The sequence below is a fragment of the Mastacembelus armatus genome, chromosome 3, assembly GCF_900324485.2.
Source record: "Mastacembelus armatus chromosome 3, fMasArm1.2, whole genome shotgun sequence".
Classification (NCBI taxonomy): Eukaryota; Metazoa; Chordata; class Actinopteri; order Synbranchiformes; family Mastacembelidae; genus Mastacembelus; species Mastacembelus armatus.
In genome coordinates, this window is record NC_046635.1 from 15,564,587 (window position 1) to 15,592,424 (window position 27,838).

At 41.0% G+C, this 27,838-nt stretch overlaps 1 protein-coding gene across 3 annotated transcripts in view; it reads right to left on the reverse strand.

The window, feature by feature from the left end:
• ddx21 (DEAD (Asp-Glu-Ala-Asp) box helicase 21) overlaps positions 1-27,565 on the reverse strand; it is a 45,605-nt gene extending 18,040 nt beyond the window's left edge. Inside the window, exons 1-12 of one of the 3 annotated variants that reach the window (XM_026293702.2) lie at positions 27,354-27,565; positions 24,183-24,395; positions 16,499-16,633; positions 11,420-11,495; positions 6,837-7,015; positions 5,556-5,673; positions 5,156-5,341; positions 3,165-3,310; positions 2,775-2,924; positions 1,663-1,824; positions 840-959; positions 597-670 (exon numbers count right to left, since the gene is read on the reverse strand). In XM_026293702.2, the coding sequence (XP_026149487.1) occupies positions 597-670; positions 840-959; positions 1,663-1,824; positions 2,775-2,924; positions 3,165-3,310; positions 5,156-5,341; positions 5,556-5,673; positions 6,837-7,015; positions 11,420-11,495; positions 16,499-16,633; positions 24,183-24,395; positions 27,354-27,365 (1,571 nt within the window). In that variant the 5' untranslated portion in view covers positions 27,366-27,565. Of the gene's footprint in view, positions 1-596; positions 671-839; positions 960-1,662; positions 1,825-2,774; positions 2,925-3,164; positions 3,311-5,155; positions 5,342-5,555; positions 5,674-6,836; positions 7,016-11,419; positions 11,496-16,498; positions 16,634-24,182; positions 24,396-26,043; positions 26,203-27,353 lie in introns of those variants that run through there. The other 2 variants (XM_026293701.1, XM_026293700.1) reach the window with 2 other exon arrangements.
• Positions 27,566-27,838: the final 273 nt, after the last annotated feature.

Genomic DNA, 27,838 nt, shown 5'->3' on the forward strand with positions numbered 1-27,838 from the left:
GATCATTTGGCTTCTCATTGTGTTGTATTGTGCTGCACTAATCCGTCCCATCTACATTGACTGAAAGGCTCATTATGCACGTCTTTGTCTGGTCGTTCAGTGCGTCTTTTGTCTTCTCAGGTAAATCACATGACTATTCATCCTCAGACACACCCTCTTGCATATGGCCTTTCCGGACAAAAAGTGTCTTAGAAAATTTAAATCAGTGTATTGTTTACTGTGAATGAGTGAAAAAGATGACTTTCACATCACTGTGAAGTAAACACTTTAGCCTACAACATGCAGGTCTCCAAAGTCTTGTGAACCAATGTTCTGTTTGTGTTTTATGGTCTTATTTTAGTGACTTAAAAATTTTAGTTTTTCACTAACCATGCATAAACACTGTTTTCTCAAAAACACAATCATGTATAAACTTGCTGCTCACATATTATTGTAGCCCATTTTGTGCTGATTACAGTGTTATCAGACTTTAGCCATTATGTTTAAAAGACACTGAAAAAAGCACAAATGTCAGGGCATGTCAAAATTTGCCCAGGGCCCCAAAACCCCCTTAGGCCCCTACATGCACGCACACCTCAGTTTCCAGAATTACCTACCTGACAGCATCCTTGCTTGATGACTTAATGATCTCATTGGGAGTGGGAACACCAACTCGTCTGAATGCAATACCCTGGATGAACCCAACATATTTTCAGTTTAATCATCACGCCATGTGTAGCACAGATGTGACTAAAAGCATTGTCTCTTATTTTTTCATAGCTGCTCAAACTACTACTGAACTGTCACGTTTGTTTTCCCCTATGTTATTATTCTTCAGTCATATTTAAAAGAACACATACCGCTTTGTTTTCTACGTAACGTAGCTGTTCCTCTTCTTTCCTCTGGTAGAAACAGATGCAGACTCCAGTTCTGCCTGCTCGGCCCGTTCGCCCTGAACGATGGATGTATGACTCCACATCCTGACAATAACCACAGAAACAGCAACATTTTCAGAAAGTTTATCATATACACAGTTCTGTGCATAGGTTTTTGGCACTCTCTGGGGTCGACGCACGCGCCGGCGCGTTTTGACGCATCTTTTCCTGATAACGCCGAAACAAACTTAAATTACTGTGAAACAATAAGTGAAACAATTCAAGTCGAAAACAAATCATCACTTTTTATTTATCTGGTTCACCTGAGATTATTTACATGTGAACAGTGGACACCCTGTCGGCTTTTCTTATTTAAAAAAAGCACAACGTTTTGTTTTTATTATGATGGTATACCACTAAAACTAGACCCTTTACAGATTTGAATGATGTACTTCTTTTATCTGTACGATCAGAATTGACGGAATAATTTCAGTTTGTTTCGGCCTTATCAGAAAAAGATGCGTCAAAACGCGCCGGCGCGTGCGTCGACCCCAGAGGGTTAAAAGACACTGAAAAAAGCACAAATGTCAGGACATGTCAAAATTTGTCCAGGCCCCCAAAACCCCCTCAGACCCCAGAGGGTTAATTAATAAAACTATGTAACTTGTCCCCTGTGTATTTTAGTGCTTAAAACCTCTGCACAGTACTGCATATACAGATATGGCATGTTCAAGAAATGCACAAAGTTTAAAATTTAACTTCAAAATATACTGTTTCCTCTATTCTATTACTTGCAAACACATCACACCTTGGGTGGAGAACACTGGACCACCAAGTCAACTTCAGGGATATCTAATCCACGGGCTGCTACATTGGTGGCAACCAAAACCTCAAATGCTCCATTCCTGAAGCCCTTCAGTGTCAGTTCTCTCTGTTTCTGAGGGATATCACCATGGAGGGACTGGGCATTCTGAAAACAGGCAAAAAAAAAAAAAAAAAAAAAAAGAAAAAAAAAAAGAAAAAAATGTAATTATTAATTAATTATTATATTATTCCATTATAGTAATATAATAGTAGTAGTAAAATAATGATTATAATTATTATTGTAATTATTATTATCAGATTAAATTTTCAGAAAAGGCAAATTTTCAAGGCAACACACGAAGGGCCCTTAAACACAGCCGATGTATTCTGTCTTCACCTGTGCGACATCATATAGTCTGATGTGCATGTGTATGTCCTTTCACACTTGCGACAAATTGTAGTAAATTGCCAAAAATTAACAATTCAGCAGAGGTGTACAGGGGAGAGTACCTTACCATGGTGTTGGTTTTCCATCTGAAAGGTGGTCCTTACACAGCAAAATTGCCAGTGTCAAATAATCCTAGTTTTCATTTAACACAAAAAAATTTGGGGTGGGATCATGTACAAGAAAACGTGTACACGCCTTACAGTAATTTTTTGCCTGACCTAGATTAAATTCTTGCCAATTATCTTATAAGTAGATACCTTTCTCCTTTTATGAGATACACTGATGTTAAAATATGATTTTTCTCATTATGACATACTTTATTTTGTCCTCATAATGCCATTTTCTTTTAATAAGATTAGCCTAAGAGGGAACGCAGCGCATACTGTAACTTTACGTAGTATGTTCACTGAGTTCAGTGGCCTCTGTCCCAACACCTCCCATACTGTCTTTCCACATAATGACCAGAATTGTGCTAAAGAGGTACACTACAGTCAGTCGATGACAATCACTGATCTGACACTTAAATACTTGTACAATAATTAGTTTACAAAATAACACATGAATGCAACTCATGAGCAAATACCCTGCATGTCTTGATGATGTTACAGACACTATGTGTAAGGAATACCACTGATCAATTAACAGGTGTAATGCCTTGTTGTGTCTACCTGCTTGATGGATGCATTCATGGACAGTTCATTAGCCTCTTTCTTTGTCTCACAGAACACAATGGTTCGCCCATGACTGCCGCTGTAAACCTGGATTACATCACCTATCACAGCAGCACGCTGTGACCAATGGCAAGCTATTGCCAGATGCTACAGGAGACAGGGCACACAAAGACAAAAAAGAAGATTTGTCATTGTACTTTTATGTGTACTTGATTGCAACTTCACAACAAAATCCATGAAAATTACTGTTTATCTCATAGTAATGTAAGTGAGCTTCTGTAATTCCTTTAACTGTCCCTGCTTACAAGCAACCTTGTAAGTTGCAACCTTCACACATAGAAGGCCTTTTCACCTCTCTGTCTCACACATGCACATACACAGTCTTACATCGACAGTTGTTGCAGCTTTTTGTGTTTTCTTGCCAATCAGATCAACACGTTTGCATCCTGTTCTCATGTACTTCTTGGCCACCTCATAGACCCAGGGTGGGCAGGTGGCTGAGAACAGCAGAGTCTGGGGGTTGAAGACACAGTCTGAAACAGAATCATTTACTACAATCAGTTTTTACCATATTATATCAGTATTTCCTACGATATACAATGAAAGAACACAGTTCATTTAACACATCATGTGATTCACACCCTAAAATGGTTGCAATTTGTTCTACACACAAAAACAAGAACACAGTTACACAATCACATACAGTGGGTATGGAAAGTATTCAGACCCCTTTAAATTTTTCACTCTTTGTGTCATTGCAGCCATTTGCCAAAATCAAAAAAGTTCTTTTTATTTCTCACTAATGTACACTCAGCACCCCATCTTGACAGAAAAAAACAGAAATGTAGAAATTTTTGCAAATTGGTCATAAGTATTCAGACCCTTTGCAGTGACACTCATATTTAACTCACATGTTGTCCATTTCTTCTGATCCTCCTTGAGATGGTTCTGCTCCTTCATTGGAGTCCAGCTGTGTTTAATTAAACTGATTGGACTTGATTAGGAAAGGCACACACCTGTCTATATAAGACCTTACAGCTCACAGTGCATGTCAGAGCAAATGAGAATCATGAAGGAACCGCCCAAGGAGCTTAGAGACAGAATTGTGGCAAGGCACAGATCTGGCCAAGGTTACAAAATAATTTCTGCAGCATTCAAGGTTCCTGAGAGCCCAGTGGCCTCCATAATCCTCAAATGGAAAAAGTTTGGGACGACCAGAACTCTTCCTAGACCTGGCCATCGAGCCAAACTGAGCAGTCGTGGGAGAAGAGCCTTGGTGAGAGAGGTAAAGAAGAACCCAAAGATCACAGTGGTTGAGCTCCAGAGATGCAGTAGGGAGATGGGAGAAAGTTCCACAAAGTCAACTATCACTGCAGCCCTCCACCAGTCGGGGCATTATGGCAGAGTGGCCCGACGCAAACCTCTCCACACACATGAAAGCCCGCATAGAGTTTGCCAAAAAACAAATGAAGAACTCCAAGACTATGAGAAATAAGATTCTCTGGTCTGATGAGACCAAGATTGAACTTTTTGGCATTAATTCTAAGCGGTATGTGTGGAGAAAACCAGGCACTGCTCATCACCTGCCCAATACAATCCCTACAGTGAAACATGGTGGTGGGAGCATCATGTTGTCGGGGTGTTTTTCAGCTGCAGGGACAGGACGACTGGTTGCAATTGAAGGAAAGATGAATGCGGCCAAGTACAGAGATATCCTGGAAGAAAACCTCTTCCAGAGTGCTCAGGACCTCAGACTGGGCCGAAGGTTCACCTTTCAACAGGACAATGACCCTAAGCACACAGCTAAAATAACAAAGGAGGGGCTTCAGAACAACTCTGTGACCGTTCTTGACTGGCCCAGCCAGAGCCCTGACCTAAACCCAATTGAGCATCTCTGGAGAGACCTGAAAATGGCTGTCCACCAACGTTCACCATCCAACCTGACAGAACTGGAGAGGATCTGCAAGGAAGAATGGCAGAGGATCCCCAAATCCAGGTGTGAAAAACTTGTTGCATCATTCCCAAGAAGACTCATGGCTGTACTAGCTCAAAAGGGTGCTTCTACTCAATACTGAGCACAGGGTCTGAATACTTATGACCATGTGATATTTCAGTTTTTCTTTTTTAATAAATTTGCAAAAATTTCTACATTTCTGTTTTTTTCTGTCAAGATGGGGTGCTGAGTGTACATTAATGAGAAATAAAATGAATTTTTTTGATTTTGGCAAATGGCTGCAATGACACAAAGAGTGAAAAATTTAAAGGGGTCTGAATACTTTCCGTACCCATTGTACTCTACTTGAAAAACATCCTGCAACATGTATGAGACTTTTTTTTTGACAGTGCTTGACAAACCAGCACACACACATTAACTTTACCTTTCTTATATGATGAAGCCAAAATTTCTTCAACCTGTTCTGCAAATCCCATATCCAACATTTGGTCTACTTCATCCAGAACAACATGTTTCAGTTTAGAAAGGTCGAGCTTATGATTCTGGATGTGGTCTTTTATGCGACCAGGGGTTCCAACCAGAATGTCGATACCATTGTGGATAGCATCAACTAGACAGGCAGAGAAGAGGACAGAGTTGGTATTAATATTAATGTATTAAATATGTTGTCTGCATGTACACTTTATCTACTTTAATAGTTAACCTAAAAATTACTATATAACAACACTAAACATAAAGAAAGCTTCAACATGAATATATTGAATGACCTAACTATCAGAAAACTACTTCTATTAAAGATAACGTGTGTTTTGCAGAAGACTTACTCTGTGGGTTGTATGAGCTACCTCCATAGAAACAGGCAATAGCCAGTCTCTTGGAGATGTCTTTGAAGTCCTTAGCGACCTGGATAGCTAACTCTCTGGTTGGCGCTAACACCAGAACCTACAAAGGGACAGAAATAAGATCCCACCATACATAAATGCAGGGCTGGGCGATTGGGAAAAATCTCATCTCAATCATTTTTTTCATATCAGTCGATATATATTACAATTGAAACCAAACCACTATTTCAGTCAAACTTAAAAGTTCCATTTTACTCTTAAGTGACGGAAATATATGAGGTTAATTTTTATTTAAATTTTATTTATTTATTTATTCTAAATATTGAACATGACAAACATAGTACATTATACAACTGTATTGCAGGAATCTTTATTTTGAAACTCAAAGCCTTAAGGAGAACACACTAAATTTGGTCAACTACAAATAAATAAAACAATCTTATTTCTTATATCTTGAATCTACAACAAAAATATTAAAGTTTACACTTTTACACAGGAACAGAAGCTAAATTCTTTTGTCACTTCCAAATAAATAAACTAGGTCTATAGTTGTGCAGCAAGTGTCACACTTTTTTTTAAGGGACGACCAATACTTGCTTGGGTTTGGAATTGTGAAGTCTTTTATTTATGTGCTCTAGAGAATGGCGCTGCTTTAGGTGGCAAAAAAGCTTAGTGGTATTAGCTGTTTCTAGTGAAACAATCCTGTCAAATATACGTCTGTTTTGCAGCACATGCTATTCTGATTCTTAAATAGCAGAAACATTTCACCATTAAAGTCGCCAGAGCCTTGCTCTCAACATTCTCATCTTTTGAGCCCTGGGCTGTCCCCGTTTGGGTGTTTCTATTATTATCAAACATTTTCTGTTCTGTTCATCTTCTGTTTAATCATGCCCCCACTTCTGTAGAAACATGATTGGTTCAGTGTGGCACTAATTTCATTATCATTGCCTGTTTGTGCTTTCTGTCAAAAACAATGACGGAATGAGTTGTTAGAGTAAAGATATATCACAAGTCACAACCGTGAAACACTTGCTAAACTTGTCCCTCGTTGATCAGTCTTATATTTCTGCTGCATTATATTATATTACATTTCTGTTGGAAAGCGAGATCTTCGAGATCAACCTTCATCTTATCACAATGCAATATGAAATTCAACATTGGGCACAGTCCTACATAAACGTATTCAAAGTACAATTATACTGTGATCCTGAGGGATGCTAGTTTTTATCAATTGGTGCTGAAAACTGGTGTATGTGCAGGTACCTTGGGAGCCCGGCCTCTGGTCATCTCTACTGAATCCTTCTGGAGTTTCTCCACCAAAGGGATGGCAAAGGAGAAGGTTTTTCCCGTTCCTGTTCGAGCTTGGGCAATTAAGTTCTCTCCATCATATATAAGATTAAATGTTTTTACCTGAATATCAAACAGGTAAGACACTCCCCGAGCTGAGAAAGACAGTGAGAAGGAGAAGAGTTAAAGATAAAGATAGATGATATTTGTAAGGTGTTATTGAGCACTGTAGCTCAGTATCCCAAAGCCCACTAACACAATCATCTGAAATGAATTATTGTGGTTTCTTCATTCATAATGGTCACCACCAAATTTGTACGCCAAATGTTAATCATTAAAATTAACACACTGTAAATGTAATGTATGTGCTCCTCAAAAGACCTCAGGTCAATCAGCATTCACAAAAGCTGTATATTGGAAAAATAAATAAATTAAATAAAAAATCTGGTCTATAACCATGGTAAAATTATAATACAGTTACATGAAAAAGTAATGGCATTGTTTGCAATTTCCTGGTTTTCTGCATAAGTTGGTCATGAAATGAATTGCTTCACATGGAACATTAGCATTTGCTCTTGGTTGAATAAGTAACATAAGGTCTGAGACCAACAGCTCATCGTCCTGACAACATAGCCTTTCCTCGACAGTAACATGACCAGGGTTACACCATCTCTTGTTCATAAATAAAACCAAATGCTCCACCTTTTGTCTTGTTACTTGCCTCAGCATCTATGCATATATCACAGTGAATCTAGCACATAAACACAGGAGTCTTGTTTTGATTCAACCAAGTTAAAGTAAAACATATTAGGCTACACTCAAAATTTTTTCTGGGTCTTAACCATTGCCTCTAGGTCCATACTTCTGGTCCGTAAAGAGTTGACATTTACCATGATTGATTGATGGTAGGAAAGGTTTGTGTCTCCATCTCCCAAGCCTTTATTTTAGCACCAGCTCACCATCCACAGAGAGACCTCTTCAGCTCAGCTGAAATAGGGTGATATACTCCAGATTTGCTCTGTTGTTGTAAAAGAAGGTAATCTCTTGTGTAGATTCCTTTCCCAACAGTAATATCCATAGGTCATTAAGTGAACAGAACAATCGTTATCAAAAATATGTCAAAAAAAGTGAAAATTTACAAGACTTTGCTGCCATCTGCTCAGGTGCAAGCTCTAGATTTCTGATTTGAAATGTTTGTGATCTGTTAGTCAAGAGTACAATACAATTCACTACTCCCTTTTTAGAACTGTTAACTTGAGTGTGTCTTTGGTTAGGCAAACACTGCACTTTAACTTCTAAGTTTTAATAAATATAATGAATAAATAATACAAATTGAAAGTGCAATTTTTAATGTATAAAACTGATCTTTTAAATATAAGACTCAGGTCAGGTAGACGCTATATGATTTTATGCCCGATTTCATGCCCAATTTCACCCCTCCAGTGATCATGGGGGCATGGCCCAATTTCAGGTTTGTCGCAAACAATTATTTGTATAAACAATCCTGAAGTGTGTGGTGTCAACACCATTATTTAACTGCTCCTGATCAGGTTAGAACTTCGATCCTAAATATCAACCATGTTTGACATTTACGATAGGAAGCTCCAACGGAATGCCCACAATAGCTAATGAAAGCAAGCAGCCTGGAAAACAATCAACCGAATGTCGTGTACCTTTACGCCTCACAAACATGATAGTAAATCAAAACAAAACCACGGCCAAAAGGAGCATTGAAGACATGATTGTTGAATTATGCCAACAACATGAGTGTCTTTTTAAGATTGGCTGCTGATTCACAGATGACATCATTTCAAGATGGCAGCATGTCTCTCCGCTTGTGTGTGTGTATGCTTGGCTGTGTGCTGATTTAAGTGATACGCATCATTTTGGAAAGTATAGACTGGGTGTGTACTATTTCTGTGTGTCTACAAGTGTTGCTATAAGCTATAAACTCTTGCAGGACTGATATTTCATACTGTCAGGCTGAGAGTGACATACCCAGAGTTTCAGGGTCGGAGCCTGAAGTGGCGTCTTCCCTGTGCTACTTATATAAAGTATACATAAAGTATACATCTATTCGGGCCTATACACTGCACAAGGATCGACGTATGGAACAGTCACTCACATTTCCTCACTGATTTGGCGATGTTGGAGAACCTGGAATAATGTCATCCTGGATGGCTAATGGACGTTATGCTTTCAGACTCTTCAGAGTATTGGTGGGACCGATTTCTTCAGTATAAAGGAAGGTGCTTTCTTCTTACTATTGTTGGGTTTTCACATTCACTTTTACATTGTTTTGACCCAGGCTGGTCCTGATTTTTAACTACTTTATCCACAGCACTTCCTGTTTACATGTGATATCACAACAGAGTCATCCGACACAGGGGACGGAACCCCTGAACAGGATTTTTCTGAGATGGCCCAGACTATGCTCCATTGAGTGTTTTACCTCTTGGGGTACTATCCCTTAACCCATGGGAAAAGAAGGATAAAGATGGCCTGTGCACTGTTGTTTTCCTTTGCTGCACTGTCTGTTGACTTCTTTTAATACTGGTGGTCCTACAGGAACAAAAACTCCCGCCCAGTCTTTCCTTATTTGGAGCAAGGTATGGCCTAGGCTTTATACAGTATTGTTCAAAATAATAGCAGTACAATGTGACTAACCAGAATAATCCAGGTTTTTAGTATATTTTTTATTGCTACATGGCAAACAAGTTACCAGTAGGTGCAGTAGATTCTCAGAAAACAAACAAGACCCAGCATTCATGATATGCACGCTCTTAAGGCTGTGCAATTGGGCAATTAGTTGAAAGGGGTGTGTTAAAAAAAAATAGTGTCTGCCGTTGACTGTACAAACTCAAAACTATTTTGTACAAACGTTTTTGTTTCTAGGATTTAGCAATCCTGTGAATCACTAAACTAATATTTAGTTGTATGACCACATTTTTTTATAACTGCTTCACATCTGTGTGGCATGGAGTCAACCAACTTGTGGCACCTTTCAGCTGTCATTCCACTCCATGATTCTTTAACAACATTCCACAATTCATTTACATTTCTTGGTTTTGCTTCAGAAACAGCATTTTTGATATCACCCCACAAGTTCTCGATTGGATTAAGGTCCGGGGATTGGGCTGGCCACTCCATAACATTAATTTTGTTGGTTTGGAACCAAGATTTTGCTCGTTTATTAGTGTGTTTGGGGTCACTGTCTTGTTGAAACAACCATTTCAAGGGCATGTCCTCTTCAGCATAAGGCAACATGACCTCTTCAAGTATTTTGACATATGCAAACTGATCCATGATCCCTGGTATGCGATAAATAGGCCCAACACCATAGTAGGAGAAACATGCCCATATCATGATGCTTGCACCACCATGCTTCACAGTCTTCACTGTGTACTGTGGCTTGAATTCAGAGTTTGGGGGTCGTCTCACAAACTGTCTATGGCCCTAGGACGCAAAAAGATCCACCATTTTGATGGTTGTCTTCCGTTTTCTTCCACATCTCTCTGGTTTTGCCCTCCATTTTAAGGCATTGGAGATCATTTTAGCTGAACAGCCTATACATTTTTGCACCTCTATATAGGTTTTCCCCTCTCCAATCAACTTTTTAATCAAAGTACGCTGTTCTTCTGAACAATGTCTTGAACGACCCATTTTCCTCAGGCTTTCAAATGCATGTTCAACAAGTGCTGGCTTCATCCTTAACCCTCTGGGGTCTGAGGGGGTTTTTGGGGCCTGGACAAATTTTGACATGTCCTGACATTTCTGCTTTTTTCAGTGTTTTTTTAAACATATTAATGTCTAAAGTCTAATAACACTGTAATCAGCACAAAATTGGAGAGACTATTTCAGTTTTTCTTTTTTAATAAATTTGCAAAAATTTCTACATTTCTGGTTTTTTGGTTTTTTTCTGGTGCTGAGTGTACATTAATGAGAAATAAAATTAACTTTTTTTGATTTTGGCAAATGGCTGCAATGACACAAAGAGTGAAAAATTTAAAGGGGTCTGAATACTTTCCGTACCCGCTGTATCATGCTGCCCTACCGCCCATTAATTGCAATGGTAAAAATTTACGACAAAACCTGTAATATCTCGGAAAATATAAAAGATATCGCGGATAAAAGTAGTGGGGATCCTCTCCTCATTGAGCTGAATGCGGTGGTGCTTGAATGACATTTCTACGTCCAATGGTGTAGGAGGAGATAGGTGCTGTTGCCATGCTTTTTTTTAAACCATAAAAGCTGCCTGCAGCCTACAGAGAGGGGGAGAGAAATAAAATCCTACCAAGGTTAACCAGAATGATCTCCAATACAGTGGGAGGGATGTAACACCACCGTCAGTTAGTATGGTCGAAGGATGTGTTGAATGAAGACATGAAAGATCATGATTGTTTGTGTTTTATCCACTTAGAAATATTTTGTCTTTTGATATTTGTGAGTCTGGTGAGGATCAGTTCATGTTTCATGACCAATTTGTACAACCAACCAGAAAACTGTAAATAGTGCCATTACTTTTTCTTGCAACTGTAACTGTAAGTATGGTGTTTTACCTTTAAGTTTATTGATGGTGACCTGGGAGATCCTGAAATTGTAGAAGGCTCCTTCCTTCTCCTCTGGCATCTCTGCCTATAGAAAAAAAAAGAAAAAAGCACAGAAATGATTGCACCTCCTCACAGGACCACAGTGTTATTTTGCGAGTAGTGTTAACCATTTCCCTCATTAAAGACTATAAAAATAGAAAAATAGTTGCTGTTGCCGGTTTTTAAAAATGGTGGGTTTTTGATTCTTGTGTTGGATGCGGTCGGTCATCGTGCTCATGACTCCTCTAATGATGTCACTCCCTGGCCAATCAGTGGCCCGTCACATTTTAGTATCAGCTCAGCTCACTTGGAACCTCGGCCGACCAGGTACTAAAAACACACCTGCTACCAGGTACTATGCCATAATCCAGTGGTCCTGAAAATAAGCAATTTCCATCAAAATGCTAAGTCCATTCATCCATACATCCATCTTCTTCCGCTTATCCGGGGCCAGGTCGTGAGGGCAGTAGCCTAATCAGGGATACCCAGACCTCCTTCTCCCTGAACACTACCTCCAGCAATTCCAGGTGGCTCGGGCATCTAACTCCTCTCGATGTGGAGGAGCAGCGGTTCAAGTCCGAGCTCCTCCCCCTATCTCTAAGGGGGCGCCTGGCCCATGTCAGCCACTTTTTTTGAGAAGTTACAAGCTCATTTCAGCTGCTTGTATCCGCAATCTTGTCCTTTCGGTCATGACCCAGAGCTCATGACCATAGGTGAGAGTAGGAACGTAGACTGACCGGTAAATCGAGAGCTTCTCCTTCTGGCTTAGCTCCTTCTTCACCACAACGCACCGGTACACCGACTGCATTACTGCTGCCAATGCCCCGATCTGTCAAACTCACGTTCCGTCCTTACCTCACTCGTGTACAAGACCCCGAGATACTTAAACTCCTCCACCTGAGGCAGGATCTCTCCCCTGGCCTGGAGATGGCAAGCCACCTTTTTCCAGTTGAGTACCATGGCCTCAGACTTGGAGGTGCTGATTCTCATCCCAGCCGCTTCACACTCGGTTGCAAACTGCCCCAGCACACGCTGGAGATCCTGGCTCGATGAAGCCAACAGGACAACATCATCTGCAAAAAGCAGAAATGAGATCCTGTGGTGCCCGAACTGGACTCCCTCCGGCCCCTGGCTGTGCCTAGAAATTCTGTCCATAAAACTAATGAACAGAACCGGTGACAAAGGGCAGCCCTGCCGGAGTCCAAGGTGCACTGGGAACAGGTCTGACTTACTATCGGCAATGCGAACCAAGCTCCTGCTCTGTTTGTACAGAGACCGGATAGCCCTCAGCAAAGGGCCCCGGACCCCATACTCCTGGAGCACCTCCCACAGGATGTCACGAGGAACCCGGTTGAATGCCTTCTCCAAGTCCACAAAACACATGTGGACTGGTTGGGCAAACTCCCATGAAGCACCCTCTCGAGCACCTTCGAGAGGGTGTAGAGACACGGCCGGGACGGAAACCGCATTGTTCCTCCTGGATCCGAGGCTCGACCACTGGCTGGATCCTCCTCTCCAGCACCTGTAGTTGGAACACACCCTCCGGTCCCCCTTCTTAAAAAGAGGAACCACCACCATAGGCTGCCAAATCCAGGGGTGTACTGTCCCCGAACGCCACGCAATGTTGCACAGGCGTGTCAGTAATGACAGCCCAACAACATCCAGAGACTTGAGATACTCGGGGTGGATCTCATCCACCCCCAGTGCTTTGCCACCGAGAAGCTGCCGAACTACCTCAGTGACTTCGGCTTGGGTGAGCCTCTGAATCCCCAGCTCCTGCTTCCCTTATGGAAGACGTGTTGACGGGATTGAGGAGATCCTCGAAGTATTCCTTCCACCGTCCGACAATATCCCCAGTCAAGGTCAGCAGCTCCCCGCTTCCACTGTAAACAGTATTGGTAGAACACTGTTTCCCTCTCCTGAGGCGCCGGACGGTTTGCCAGAATCTCTTCGGGGCCGACAGGTTGTCCTTCTCCATGGCCTCACCAAACTCCTCCCCCAATCCGAGTTTTTACTGCTGTCACCGCCTGGGCTGCGGCACGCTTGGCCCGGCGGTACCAGTCAGCTGCTTCGGGAGTCCCACAAGCCAACCAAGCTCAGGAGGACTCCTTCTTCAGCTTGACGGCATCCCTTACCTCCAGTGTCCACCACTGGGTTCGGGGATTTCCGCCACGACAGGCACCCAAAACCTTACGGCCACAGCTCCTAGCCACCGCGTCGACAGTGGAGGTGGAAAATACGGTCCATTCGGACTCAATGTCCCCAGTCTTCCCCGGGATCTAGTAGAAGCTCTCTCGGAGGTGTGAGTTAAAGACCCCAGCGGGTTCGGCCAAACATTCCCTACAGACCCTCACAGTACGTTTGGGCCTGCCAAGTCTGTCCTGCTTCCTCCTCCGCCAGTGGATCCAACTCACCACCAGGTGGTGATCAGTTGACAGCTCTGCCCCTCTCTTCACCCGAGTGTCCAAGACATAAGGCCAAAGATCGGACAACACGATTACAAGGTCGATCATCGACCTCCGGCCTACGGTGTCCTGGTGCCATGTGCACTGATGGACACCCTTATGCTTGAACATGGTGTTCGAACACCACGCAGGTTCGTATCGGGCAGGCCGTTCCTCCCAATCACGCCCCTCCAGGTTTTACTGTCGCTGCCCACGTGAGCATTGAAGTCCCCCAACAGAATTACGGAGTCCCCAGTAGGAGCACCTTTCAGCACCCCCCCGAGAGACTCCAAAAAGGCCAGGTACTCTGCACTGTTGTTCGGCCCATAGGGCAAAACAACAGTGAGAGACCTATCCCTGACCCGAAGGCGCAGGGAAACGACCCTTTCACTCTGGGGGGAAAAACTCCAACACTCTCACCGTGAGCAACTCCAGAATAGAAGAGAGTCCAGAGAAGAGAGTCCAGCCCCTCTCAGGGAGCTGCGTTCCAGAGCCCACGCTGTGCATGGAGGTGAGCCCGACCATCTCTAGTCGGTACCGCTCGACCTCCCGCACAAGCTCAGGCTCCTTCCTCCCCAGTGAGGTGACATTCCATGTCCCTAGAGCCAGATTCAGCATCCAGGGATCGGGTCACCGAGGTCCCCATCCTCAACCACGGCCCGATCCACTAGGCACCGGCCCCTTATGGATCCTCCTGCGGGTGGTGGGTCCACAGAAGGGTGGCCCTACATCGCTCTTTTGGGCTTTGCCCGGCTGGGCCACATGGGGGGAGACCCAGCCACCAGGCGCTCGCCAACGGGCCCCAACCTCAGGCCTGGTTCCAGGGTGGGGCCCCGGCTTCGCCATGCTGGGCGACGTCACGGTCCTCGATTTTCGCTTCATAAGGGGCCAATGAACCGCTCTTAGTCTGGTCCGTCACCTAGGACCTGTTTGCCTTGGGAGACCCTGCCAGAGAGATATAGCCCCGGACAACATAGCTCCTAGGATCATATGGGCACTCAACCCCCCCCCCCCCCCCCACAATAAGGTGGCGGTTCAAGGAGGAAAATGCAAAGTCATAGTAGCAATTTGTAAAAATGTTTGAAAGCAGGCTGAATTGTGAAATTTGTAGCTTCAAACTTAACCTAATGTGAATACCTACTGCAGACAAGCTTAGTCTTGTTGAGCTATTACTATTTGAGTGAGAGACTGCCAATGTCTACAATATTACCAACTAGACAGCGTGATGGAGATGGGGGAAATCTACAGCTCAAGATAGTGAAGGGTTTTTCTGTGTCACTATCCAGAACGAGTGAACTGGTTGGCAAGTCAATTTAGTTTTAATTACAGAATTTCCAAAAACTTCTAAACAATAAAAAATTAAAAAAAATAAAATCCCAAATATCAAGTAACCAAACTAATGCAGAGAAAGAATGATTTAGTAACAGCTTACTTACTTTGATTTCTCTTAGCAAACAGACACTATGTTGCAACACTACAATAGGTTACTGGGAAACAAAGAGTTATCAACATAAACTTGTAACTTCTCAAAAACGCACGCACGCACGCACGCACGCACACACGCACACACAGGGTACGGAAAGTATTCAGACCCCTTTAAATTTTTCACTCTGTCATTGCAGCCATTTGCCAAAATCAAAAAAGTTCATTTTATTTCTCATTAAAGTACACTCAGCACCCCATCTTGACAGAAAAAAACAGAAATGTAGAAATTTTTGCAAATTTATTAAAAAAGAAAAACTGAAATATCACATGGTCATAAGTATTCAGACCCTTTGCAGTGACACTCATATTTAACTCACATGCTGTCCATTTCTTCTATTCCTCCTTGAGATGGTTCTGCTCCTTCATTGGAGTCCAGCTGTGTTTAATTAAACTGATTGGACTTGATTAGGAAAGGCACACACCTGTCTATATAAGACCTTACAGCTGACAGTGCATGTTAGAGAAAATGAGAATCATGAGGTCGAAGGAACTGCCCAAGGAGCTCAGAGACAGAACTGTGGCAAGGCACAGTTCACCTTTCAACAGGACAATGACCCTAAGCACACAGCTAAAATAACAAAGCAGTGGCTTCAGAACAACTCTGTGACCGTTCTTGACTTGCCCAGCCAGAGCCCTGACCTAAACCCAATTGAGCATCTCTGGAGAGACCTGAAAATGGCTGTCTACCAACATTCACCATCCAACCTGACAGAACTGGAGAGGATCTGCAAGGAAAAATGGCAGAGGATCCCCAAATCCAGGTGTGAAAAACTTGTTGCATCATTCCCAAGAAGACCCATGGCTGTACTAGCTCAAAAGGGTGCTTCTACTCAAAACTGAGCACAGGGTCTGAATACTTATGACCATGTGATATTTCAGTTTTTCTTTTTTAATAAATTCGCAAAAATTTCTACATTTCTGGTTTTTCTGTCAAGATGGGGTGCTGAGTGTATATTAATGAGAAATAAAAAGAACTTTTTTGATTTTGGCAAATGGCTGGCTGCAATGACCCAAAGAATGAAAAATTTAAAGGGGTCTGAATACTTTCCGTACCCACTGTATATATACATACATACGCACACATATACGTATACATACATACACAGGTTGTGAGTCATACCAATTCTTTTTTGCTGTCACTGGCTGAGTCTTCACTTGACTGGGATGGTCTCTGGATGGGTGTTTGCACAGGGGTATTTGGTGTGGAATGCCTGTTGGTTGCCGTCTCTGCAGTGGCTTTCTTCTGCTTCTTCTTCTAAACACCAAGATAAAATTGGTGATAGTATGAACTTGTCTACCAGCACAGTGCCAGAGAACACAACATTTACCATTAAAAACACCTAAATAGGGCTGCAACAAACAAAAAATTTAATAATCGATTAATCAGTCCATTTTGTTTTCGATTATCATATTTTCCGGGCTGTAAGCTGCACCGGAGTATGCTTTTAGCAAAAACAGCCTCACTGAACACAAACCCCCCTATATATTAGTTATTTTGGTGTATACTGTATTTTCCAGACTATAAGTCACACTTTTTTAACTCCTCTGGCTTGTCCTTCAACTTATACAGCAAATCGACATATATATGTATATTTATAGTAATTTTGTCATGTAGTCACTAGCATTAGATGGCATTCTTGACTCAGTTGAAGATAATATTGTACCACTGAAGAAGTAAAAACACTTATGCTCACAATAAACTCCAGTACAGTGAAAATGCTGCCCAAAAGAAAGAGCTATACTACAGACTTCAAACTGCAGGTAAAGTATGCAGCTGAAAAAGTTTGGAATGAGTGTTGGCATTCAGACAAATTTAGAGGAGGCTGGCACGCCGTTTCATCTCGCCCTACCCCCAATGTTGGTGCAGCTGTTAATGTTACTTGACACGGATGAAGGAATATTGTAATGCACTTCTTGTTGTTATACCTAGTGTATGTTCTTCATAAGCTAATTTACACTATAATTAGTATAAATAGAAACGTGACTCATACTCCGAACCGGAAAATACGTTAAGTTGCATTTCTAATTAAACTGGTTATAGTCCAAGTTAGCCTTTGAAAAACATAGGCCAGACATAACAGGTATTCATACATGGCAGTTAACGTTAAACTGCACCATCATCAGGGTGGGGGGATGAAGTGGCATCGCCTCCTCATCTCTCGGGTTGTCAATGCCGACACTCACTCCAAATTTAGCATGAACATATTACTAGAATTCACACTTACAGAAAAAGTGAGTCGCGCATTAACCCTAATTAACCAATATGCTTTCAGACATGCGCTTGAACATTGCTAGACATTATCCTGGTGAGCTGCATGGAAAAATTAAACTGTTCAAGGAATAGATATTAGCCAGACTTTGCTCCAAAGAGCTCATCTGTAAAAAGTCTGGGTTGTGTCATAGTATGACCCAGACCATTGAGAGCACAAGGATATTTCTCGGTGACCTGCGGGTGATAATATATAATATAATATACAGTATCTCACAGAAGTGAGTACACCCCTCACATTTTTGTAAATAATTTATTATATCTTTCCATGTGACAACACTGAAGGAATGACACTTTGCTACAATTTAAAGTAGTGAGTGTACAGCTTGTGTAACAGTGTAAATTTCCTGTCCCCTCAAAATAACTCAACACACAGCCATTAATGTCTAAACCGTTGGCAACAAAAGTGAGTACACCCTTAAGTGAAAATGTCCAAATTGGGCCCAATTAGCCATTTTCCCTCCCCGGTGTCATGTGACTTGTTAGTGTTACAAGGTCTCAAGTGTGAATGGGGAGCAGGTGTGTTAAATTTGGTGTTATCGCTCTCACTAGCGCATACTGGTCACTGGAAGTTCAACATGGCACCTCATGGCAAAGAACTCTCAGAGGATCTGAAAAAAAGAATTGTTGTTCTACATAAAAATGTCCAAGGCTATAACAAGATTGCCACGACCCAGAAACTGAGCGGCAGCATGGTGGTCAAGACCATACAGCGGTTTAACCCTCTGGGGTCGACGCACGCGCGTTTCGACGCATCTTTTCCTGATAAGGACGAAACAAACTTAAATTACTTTGTCAATTCTGATCGTACAGATAAAAGAAATATATCATTCAAATCTGTAAAGGGTCTAGTTTCAGTGGTATACCATCATAATAACAACAAAACGTTGTGCTTTTTTTAAATACAAAAAGCCGACAGGGTGCGCTCTCGGCCTTTTCTGTGTCTGCCATTTCTCTTCACAGACGCGTAAATAAAACAACCAGAATTCTCAGCGAATACTTGGCTCATAAAAATAAGAATTATATGGCTGGAAAGCTTGAAATGTTTTCTTTTAAGTGAAACAATTCAAGTCGAAAACAAATCATCACTTTTTATTTAATCCATATGAACGTAAGGAGAAGTCCGTTTTCTCCTGTCTCACCAGGTAATGCGGTCCCGCCTTGTACACTGTCCACTGTTCACATGTAAATAATCTCAGGTGAACCAGGTAAATATTTGCACATGATGGCGCGTCACAGACGTGAAGAAGCGCTTCTTGTATTCCACACAGAGACAAATGAGGATCGTTTGGCTCCTCATTGTTTTGTATTGTGCTGCACTAATCCGTCCCATCTACATTGACTGAAAGGCTCATTATGCGCATCTTTGTCTGGTCGTTGAGTGCGTCTTTTGTCTTCTCAGGTAAATCACATGACTATTCATCCTCAGACACACCCTCTTGCATGTGGCCTTTCTGTACAAAAAGTGTCTTAGAAAATTTAAATCAGTGTATTGTTTACTGTGAATGTGTGAACAAGATGACATTCACAGCACTCTGAAGTAAACACTTTAGCCTACAACACGCAGGTCTCCAAAGTCTTGTGAACCAATGTTCTGTTTGTGTTTTATGGTCTTATTTTAGTGAGTAAAAAAATTGTAGTTTTTCACTAACCATGCATAAACACTTTTTTCTCAAAAACACAATCATGTATAAATTTGCTGCTCACATATTATTGTAGCCAATTTTGTGCTGATTACAGTGTTATCAGACTTTAGACATTAATATGTTTAAAAGACACTGAAAAAAGCACAAATGTCAGGACGTCAAAATTTGTCCAGGCCCCCAAAACCCCCTCAGACCCCAGAGGGTTAACAGGACAGTTCCACTCAGAACAGGCCTCACCATGGTCGACAAAGAAGTTGAATGCATGTGCTCAGCGTCATATCCAGAGGTTGTCTTTGGGAAACAGACATATGAGTGCTGCTGGCATTGCTGCAGAGGCTGGGGGGGTAGGCCTCTCAGTGCTCAGACCATAAACCGCACACTGCATCAAATTGGTCTGCATGGCTGTCGTCCCAGAAGCCTCTTCTAAAGATGATGCACAAGAAAGCCCGCAAACAGTTTGCTGAAGACAAGCAGACTAAGGACATGGATTACTGGAACCATGCCCTGTGGTCTTATGAGACCAAGATAAACTTATTTGGTTCAGATGGTGTCAAGCGTGTGTGGCGGCAATCAGGTAAGGAGTACGAAGACAACTGTGTCAAGCATGGTGGTGGGAGTGTCATGGTCTGGGGCTGCACAAATGCTGCCGGCACTGGGGAGCTACAGTTCATTGAGGGAACCATGAATGCCAACATGTACTGTGACATACTGAAGCAGAGCATGATCCCCTCCCTTTGGAGACTGGGCCACAGGGCAGTTTTCCAACATGATAACGGCCCCAACACATCTCCAAGACGACCACTGCCTTGCTAAAGAAAGTATGTCTCCAGACCTAAACCCTATTAAGCACCTGTGGGTCATCCTCAAAGGAAGGTGGAGGAGTGTATTGTGTATTATCCCTGAAACCTAAAGCCATACACAGGCAAACTATGTATTCTGTGTGTGTATCTTTGAAAGAACATATCCATATAAAGGGAAGTATCAAATGGGAGGCCTGAGCACAGGAGAGTATCAAAGGTTCTTAGGAAGACAGGTGTGATTAATGCCCTGCATGTAAGACCATGTATGGAAGAAGATGGGACATTCCTGGAAGAGCCCTAGAGACTGTTATTTTATATGGTGAGGGTCTGTTATCACTGTAGGTACGTAAGAAATAAATAAAGAATTGGAAATGGAGGATGGGGGGATCACGTCATGCCCCAGAGGAAGAGTTGGGCGGGGTGCCGTTCCCCCATCATCTTTAGAAAAAGGAATTAAGAGAAGGCAATACACCAATATATCCAAAAAAGGGAAATTAATGACAGCAAACAGACATTACTTTGAGATGAAAAGAGGTGTGTCAAGGGGTGTGAATCAACCCCCAGACCATAGTTATAAACACAGGGAGCTTGAGGAACATTGTCAGCTTACTCTAGGGTAACTCACCTTGTCTGTACTGTGTTTATGTGAATACACACCTGTGCACTTGAATTCAAGGCTCTCCGGTTTGTGATCCTAATGAAGAGGATAGCCAGCTACTCTTAGTGAGTTTGATGCAGTTATAGTTTAGTCAGATTGGAAACTTCCCAAAAGTGACGAGGACATCCAGACACGACAAGTGCAAGGTCGCTAACATCCACCATCTCTGTGATGTCATCATGGAGGAGTGGAAAAGAATTCTAGTGGCAACCTGTGAAGCTCTGGTGAACTCCATGCCCAAGAGGGTTATGGCAGTGCTGGAAAACAAAGGTGGCCAAACAAAATATTGACACTTTGGGCTCAATTTGGACAGTTTCACACAGGGGTGCACTCACTTTTGTTGTCAGTGGTTTAGACATTAATGGCTGTGTGTTATTTTGAGGGGACAGCAAATTTATACTGTTATACAAGCTGTACACTCACTACATTACATTGTAGCAAAGTGTCATTTCTTCAGTGTTGTCACATGAAAAGATATAATAAACTATTTACAAAAATGTGAGGGGTGTACTCATTTCTGTGAGATATTGTATAACCAGAATCTCAGCAAATACTTGCCTTATAAAAATAAGAAATATGGCTAGAAAGCTTGAAATGTCTTCGTTTAAATTAAACAATTCAAGTCAAAAACAAATCTCTTTTTATTTAATCCATATGAAAGTAAGGAGCGGCACGGTTTCTCCTGTCTCACCTCATTATAGCTAATGTCATCCCGCCTCGCACTGAGCGCACTGTTCATATGGAAATAATCTGAGGTGAGCTAGATAGTTTGTACACGCCCCCAAGAAATTGCATAACATGTCAAGCTTCATCATAGAATTTACTCAAGTGCTTTGTATGTTCCAGACAGCGACAAATAGTTTACTTTGTCCTCAGAAAAACACGACTCAGATGACGAACGTTTGCATATGCACTGTATTGCACTAATGCCCTCTCAGCCACATTCCTGACTAAAAGGCTCATTTTGTCTTCTCAGGTAAATCACATGATTATTCATGATCAGGCACACCTTCCTGCAAATGTCTTTTCTAAACAACAAGTGTCTTAGAAAATTTAAATTGGTGTATTGTTTTCTGTGAATGAGTGAACAAGATGACTTTCACATCATTTTGAAGCAAACACTCTAGGCTACAAGATGTGTTTTATGGCCTTATTTCAGTGACTTAAAAATTGTAGTTTTTCACTAACCATGCATAAACGCTGTTTTCTCAAAAACACAACCATGTATAAACATGCTGCTCACGTATTTTAGCCCAGTTTGGGCTGATTACAGTGTTATCAGACTTTAGCCATTAACATGTTTAAATGCAACTGAAAAAAGCACAAATGTCACGGCATGTCAAAACTTGTCCAGGGCCCCAAAACACCTTTAGAACCCAGAGGGTTAGTATCATTAACAGTAGTTTATTATCTGGTGTGGTTCCCTCTGTTTTTAAGCATGCGGTGGTGCAACCACTAAATAAGAAACCCGGTCTTGACCAAACTGTACTGGCAAATTATAGAGCCGTCTCTATGCTGCCCTTTCTCTCAAAAATCCTTGAAAAAATTGTGTACACAAAGTTTTTCCTGGATGAACATGACATTCTCAATATTTTTCTATCTGGAAACATTTCATAGCACGGAATCAGCCTTGATTCCCTAAGACTCGGTTTTAGGGCCTTTGCTTTTTTCCCCCTATATTTACTCCCACTGGGTTCCATCTTTAGACACCATGATGTGTCTTTTCATTGTTATGCCGATCACACCCAGGGGTATTTTCCCCTGAAAGTAAGGAGGGTTTCACCATTACACACCTACTTGCCTGTCTTGAAGACATTAAAACTTGGATGGCGTTGAACCTCCTTCATTTTAATGACACCAAGACTGAAGTGGTGTTTGGCCCTAGTGCCTCTTATAACACTTCTCATGTTAACTTGGGCCCTTTGACGCATCATCTTAGACCACTGAGCACTAATCTTGGTTTCAAAATGGATACAGATCTTAAATTCGAAAATCAAATTAGTGCTGTGATGAAATCCAGTTTTTTCATCTAAGGCGCTTGGCTGAAATACGACCTCTAGTGCCCAAACAGCACTTTGAACTGGTAAATCATGCTTTTGTGATATCACGGCTTGACTACTGTAACGCTTTGTATGCTGGTGTCAGCCAGGCCACTCTTTCGAGTCTCCAGCTAGTTCAGAATGTGGCGGCACGTCTTCTAACTGGAACAAGAAAGTATGAGCATATAATACCGATCTGCCTGCAAGTTTCTAAATGGTCTTGCCCCACCTTACCTTTCTGAACTTCTCTGTCCCTATACTCCTAGCTGCTCTCTTAGATCAGCTGAATTCCTGCTCCTTGATGTACCGAAATCTAGAATTTAGTTGATAAGAGCTTTTCCTGTAGCTGCTCCGAGGCTGTGGAACAATTTGTCTCTGTATATACGACAAGCTTCCACACTATCTGTGTTTAAAACACCACTCAAAACTTATTTTTATTCTCTAGCTTTTTGACTAGCATGACCGATTGATTGATTGTTTCATTGACTTTTATAATTTCTTATTACTTACTTATCTATTGTATTTTATCTTGTTCTGATTCTGTTTTATGCTTACTGCTGATATGGTGTACGGCACTTTGTGTCAGTTGTTACGGTTTTTAAAGTGCCTTAAAAATAAAATTATTATTATTATAATTAGTGAGTTGGGTTAGATTCCTGGCCTAAATTAATGATAATCTAGATAAATAACCTAGATCAATCAGTCCCTTGTGTGAGCTTCGTTGTGTCTTGCAATTGCTAAAACTATAAATCCAGATTACAATCTGGACGTGATGCTCATGACATTGTTGATTATACATGAAAACAAAAACATTTAATCCACACCAACTTCGACCTGCATCACTCAACAGCGGTGTGTATGTGCCATTTTTCACCATCAGTTTCAAGACACAGCAGCTTTTTAAAAAAGGTTCCAGAGGAAACAGACATTAAGCCCAAAAAACCATATATGTTAAGGGTCTCATGCCCATGTCTTAGAGTCGACACACATCAGATAAAACAGAAGTCGGTCTGCTCAGTAAGATGTGCAAGTTACTGTGTCAATTGGTATGAGAACCATAAAACATTTTACTGGATGACTCATTCTCACCACATAACGGAAAAACTCGAATAAGAAGGCACCACCGCTATTTACTTCTTTAATTATGGAAAAGGTGACTTTCACTCTCTTCCATTTCTGCCATTTTCATCTCAGCAGCTGCTCATCATGCTGCTGCAAACAGCTACATTTCTAGATTTAACTAATCGATAAATACATTCATTCCCAACTATTTTAATAAATTTATTGCTTTTATTGATTAGTTGCAGCCCCAGATCCAAATAGTCAGCAATTACATGTATAGCCTTTTCACAACAGGTAATTGGATAAACATACAAACAACTTAGCACTGACCTCTGAGTTTCTTTCGGTGTTCTTAATCTTCTGCTTTGGTGTTACATCATTACTGTTGCCATTCATGTCTGTACCCTCATCTACGTTAATGTCAACTGCTGCCAGCTTATCCTTTTTCTTCTTTCGTGCTGGTGGTTCACACTCTATGTCTTCCCTCTCCTCTTGGTCTTTCAGCTGCTTCTTCTTCAGCTTCTTGCCCTCCTTGGTCTTGTTCTAAAAGTTGTTCAATTTAGTAGAAACAAAGTAAAATAGACTGTAGTTATTGGTACTCAAAATTTAAAAAGAGAGAAATGCTGGTGCCTTATATAGCAATTTAAGACACAAGTATCTCTTAATTACATGTGGGAAAATGAAAAAAAAAAATGTTTTGACAAACGATATCAACAAATTGACTGATTAATCAGCTGGGCAGATAATTGCTACTGTTAACAGGCAGCCCAAGTGTTGTTTTGGTGGAACGTAAGTGACACAGTCCCTTGTGTCAATCAAATTGCATTTCTACCAGACCTCAGTGAATGTGGACAGGGGGAGGCTAACTTTTGGAAGAGTGAAAAGAAGAATGTCATGGGAATATATATGAATTCTTATTTAGATTTGAAAAGTTACTAGTGGTGAATTTAGCCCCTTCTATGCAGTACTCAAGCACAACCACATTTCATCTCAGCACCCTCAAAAATGATAAATTATTAACTAACATTAAGGTTTCACAAAGGCGTTAATTTTGCAAACTGTTTTTATAATCCGCCATTCACATAATAGCAACATATAAAAGGAAGAAAGTAGCGAAAGATTTTTAAGGAGATTAAAACAAAATTAAGTTGAAACATCAACATAAGCAAAAACGTTTAATATACCTCTTATTAAAGATTCTGTGACTGAATGTTAAGTTTGCTAATTGGTTGCCTGCACAGAAAAGAGAGGACGAAAGAGAGGGAGAGAGTAGGATGGATTTAGCAAAAGGAGAACTGGCACACTATAAATGATAGAATGTTTTTAGGGTCTTATGTTTAGACAGTAAAAGAATATCATCCCAAAATAATCAGCATCATAACTCGGCCATCTGCAACCTCTAATGATGGGACTCTTCACTTCTTGCAACTATAACTCACAAAAATGTAGTTCTTCCACATTTTACATGGAATTAACCAACAAACCTACCTACCTTGAGAATCCCATCTATGTAAAAAAAAAAAAAAAAAATTTCATATTAAATATTTCAATTTTCCACTTTAACATTAAGGGTATTCCTAATGAGAATTTACACGTTAAAGTATACTGTATACTAAATATACTGACACATATAAGTTAATATAAGTTTGACAAAACGATCCCAACTCAAGATGGTGTAAATGGTGTTTGGTGAAAAATATAAATTAAAAAAAAGAGAATAAAAATAATCATTAGCAACTGCTATAATTACCGCTAAATCATCTGCTTTTGTTTCTATGGGGAAGCTATTTGTCATTAAGCTGTACCCGCAGCCCAAATGCTAGGTTTAAGGCTTCCATGTTGTCAATTTGTAGATCCATGTGATCTATTGGTCGGGCCGGAAACGCACGGGTATGCCATGAGAATTTCTACCTATATTAAATGCCTACGCTGACAGTGGGTGCTAATATTAGCATTGCAGTGGTGCACATTTTCTCTTAATTTGTGCCACATCCGATTATGACCGTTAATAATATTTTACTACTAGTGCCAGTACATAAAACATATCTTACGTTGGTTTGCGAAGTCTTAGCTTGCCTGTGCGTAGAGGTTTGTGATTAGCACATTCAACCACATGTTATCAAACATGTCGGAGCAAGAGCTACACGGCTTTTTTCACTCTGCACAGCACGACAAGACGATCTCTGCTCACCTTTAGGGATTTAGCTCCAGTGATAGTTTCCACATCGCCCTCCATTACTTGGTCAAATATGATTTTTGACGGCATTTTACTCCCTTGTCTGCGCAGACACACAAGTAATCGCACGAGCACGCGGATGAAAAGGACTCCCAAATCGGCACGCGGAAGCGAGTTCACAAAGTACACATAGAAATAGAATTTATAGATACGCGTTACACCGACACAGGAATGCGACCGACGCACAATGTGAGGTTTAAAGTGTGCTAATTTCCCCACATGATACTTTGCCCTCAGCCGGGAGACAACAGTTCCAGGAAAACTTAAAGGAAATTTACAATGCAGAAGAACATTTTCACTGTTTCTTGCACCATTTGTCGTGGTACAATGAAAAACCTTCTACACAAGCAATCAAGTTGTTTTAAAGCCATGTTTTGATATTTAAATACAAAGACGGGCAGTATTAGTGTTTTCCCACATAAAGAACACACCAAACAAGGGGCCATATTCACAAAGTTTCATAGCCCAAAAGGTTTCTCCTAGTATGAAATTTTAAGAAAGTTCTTATAATCATGAAGTTTTCTAATATTTTCACTTACAATTAAGACTAAATCCTGGTAAAGATCTAAATAGAAGTTACTTACAATGCATCTTGGGCCTTAAGAGAGCCAACTGTTAAGAGTAGGATGTAGATGTAGTAAAGGATTTTTAAGATGCTGAAAAGGTCTTTTTTTTAAAGAATATGAAATAGCAGAAAGATGAAAGATGGGAGAAATATTATGCAAATTGAATGTCTATGATTTGAACACTACTGATCAGATCATGCAGGAATACTGTTTATGGTAACTCTCATGCCATATCACAAGTAATTAAAACTATGCGCTCCCACACCTACCTCTAGATCTGAGTTGCAACTTTGGTGTAGTTTTTCCTTTTAAAATGGTTTTATACTCATCAATTTAATAGGCTAATAGTAGACAATGCTCTTTTCTCCAGTTGGATTTTCTGGTTCTATTATCTACTTCCAGGTAGAGCTACGATACAATAAGATACTATACGACAGATACTTTATTCATCCCTGAAGGAAAATTCAAGTGTCCCTGTAACTTACACATTTTAAACACACCCATAGCAAAATGAATAAATAAACATCAAGAAGAAATTTTGTACTAGTGCTGTCAATGATTAAATAAAATTAACAAATTAATCGCATGGTCCTCCAAAAATCGCAATTAATTTAAAATATCATCATCATTGTATATTTAGATATGAAATGTAAATTAATGGGAAAAAGCACAGTCAATATTTACACATAAAAAACGGACCTCAGGTTCCATTCTTTGTCGATGAAGTGAGCCGTGACCCCCAAGAAGTTGACATTATTGACCGAGGTCCAGTGGTCGCCCGTGAGCGCAATGTGGCAATCAAGCATTCTCATCCTTCCTGCCCACTCACCATCATACAGCGAGTGTAATCTTGACATGATTGTTCCTCTCGGGGGCTTATTGTACGAGGTGTCTCCCGATGCGGTCCGAATGACATCTCTCAATCCATCATCTTGGACAACGGTGAGAGGGCGGCAGTTTTTAGCTATCCAAAAACAACTAAAGCTTTCGTCACCTTTTCACTGACAGGTTTAGATATTTGGCCACGAAAAACACACTCCTCTAATTTACGTTGGACAGCCAGGCGTTAAGTGGTATCCAGAGGGTGTTTTGCTTTTAGATGATATGTGAGATAGGAATTACTTCTATGATAATTAAATTCGGCTTTACAAAATTAACATATTACTTTAGTTCTATCCGTGGAT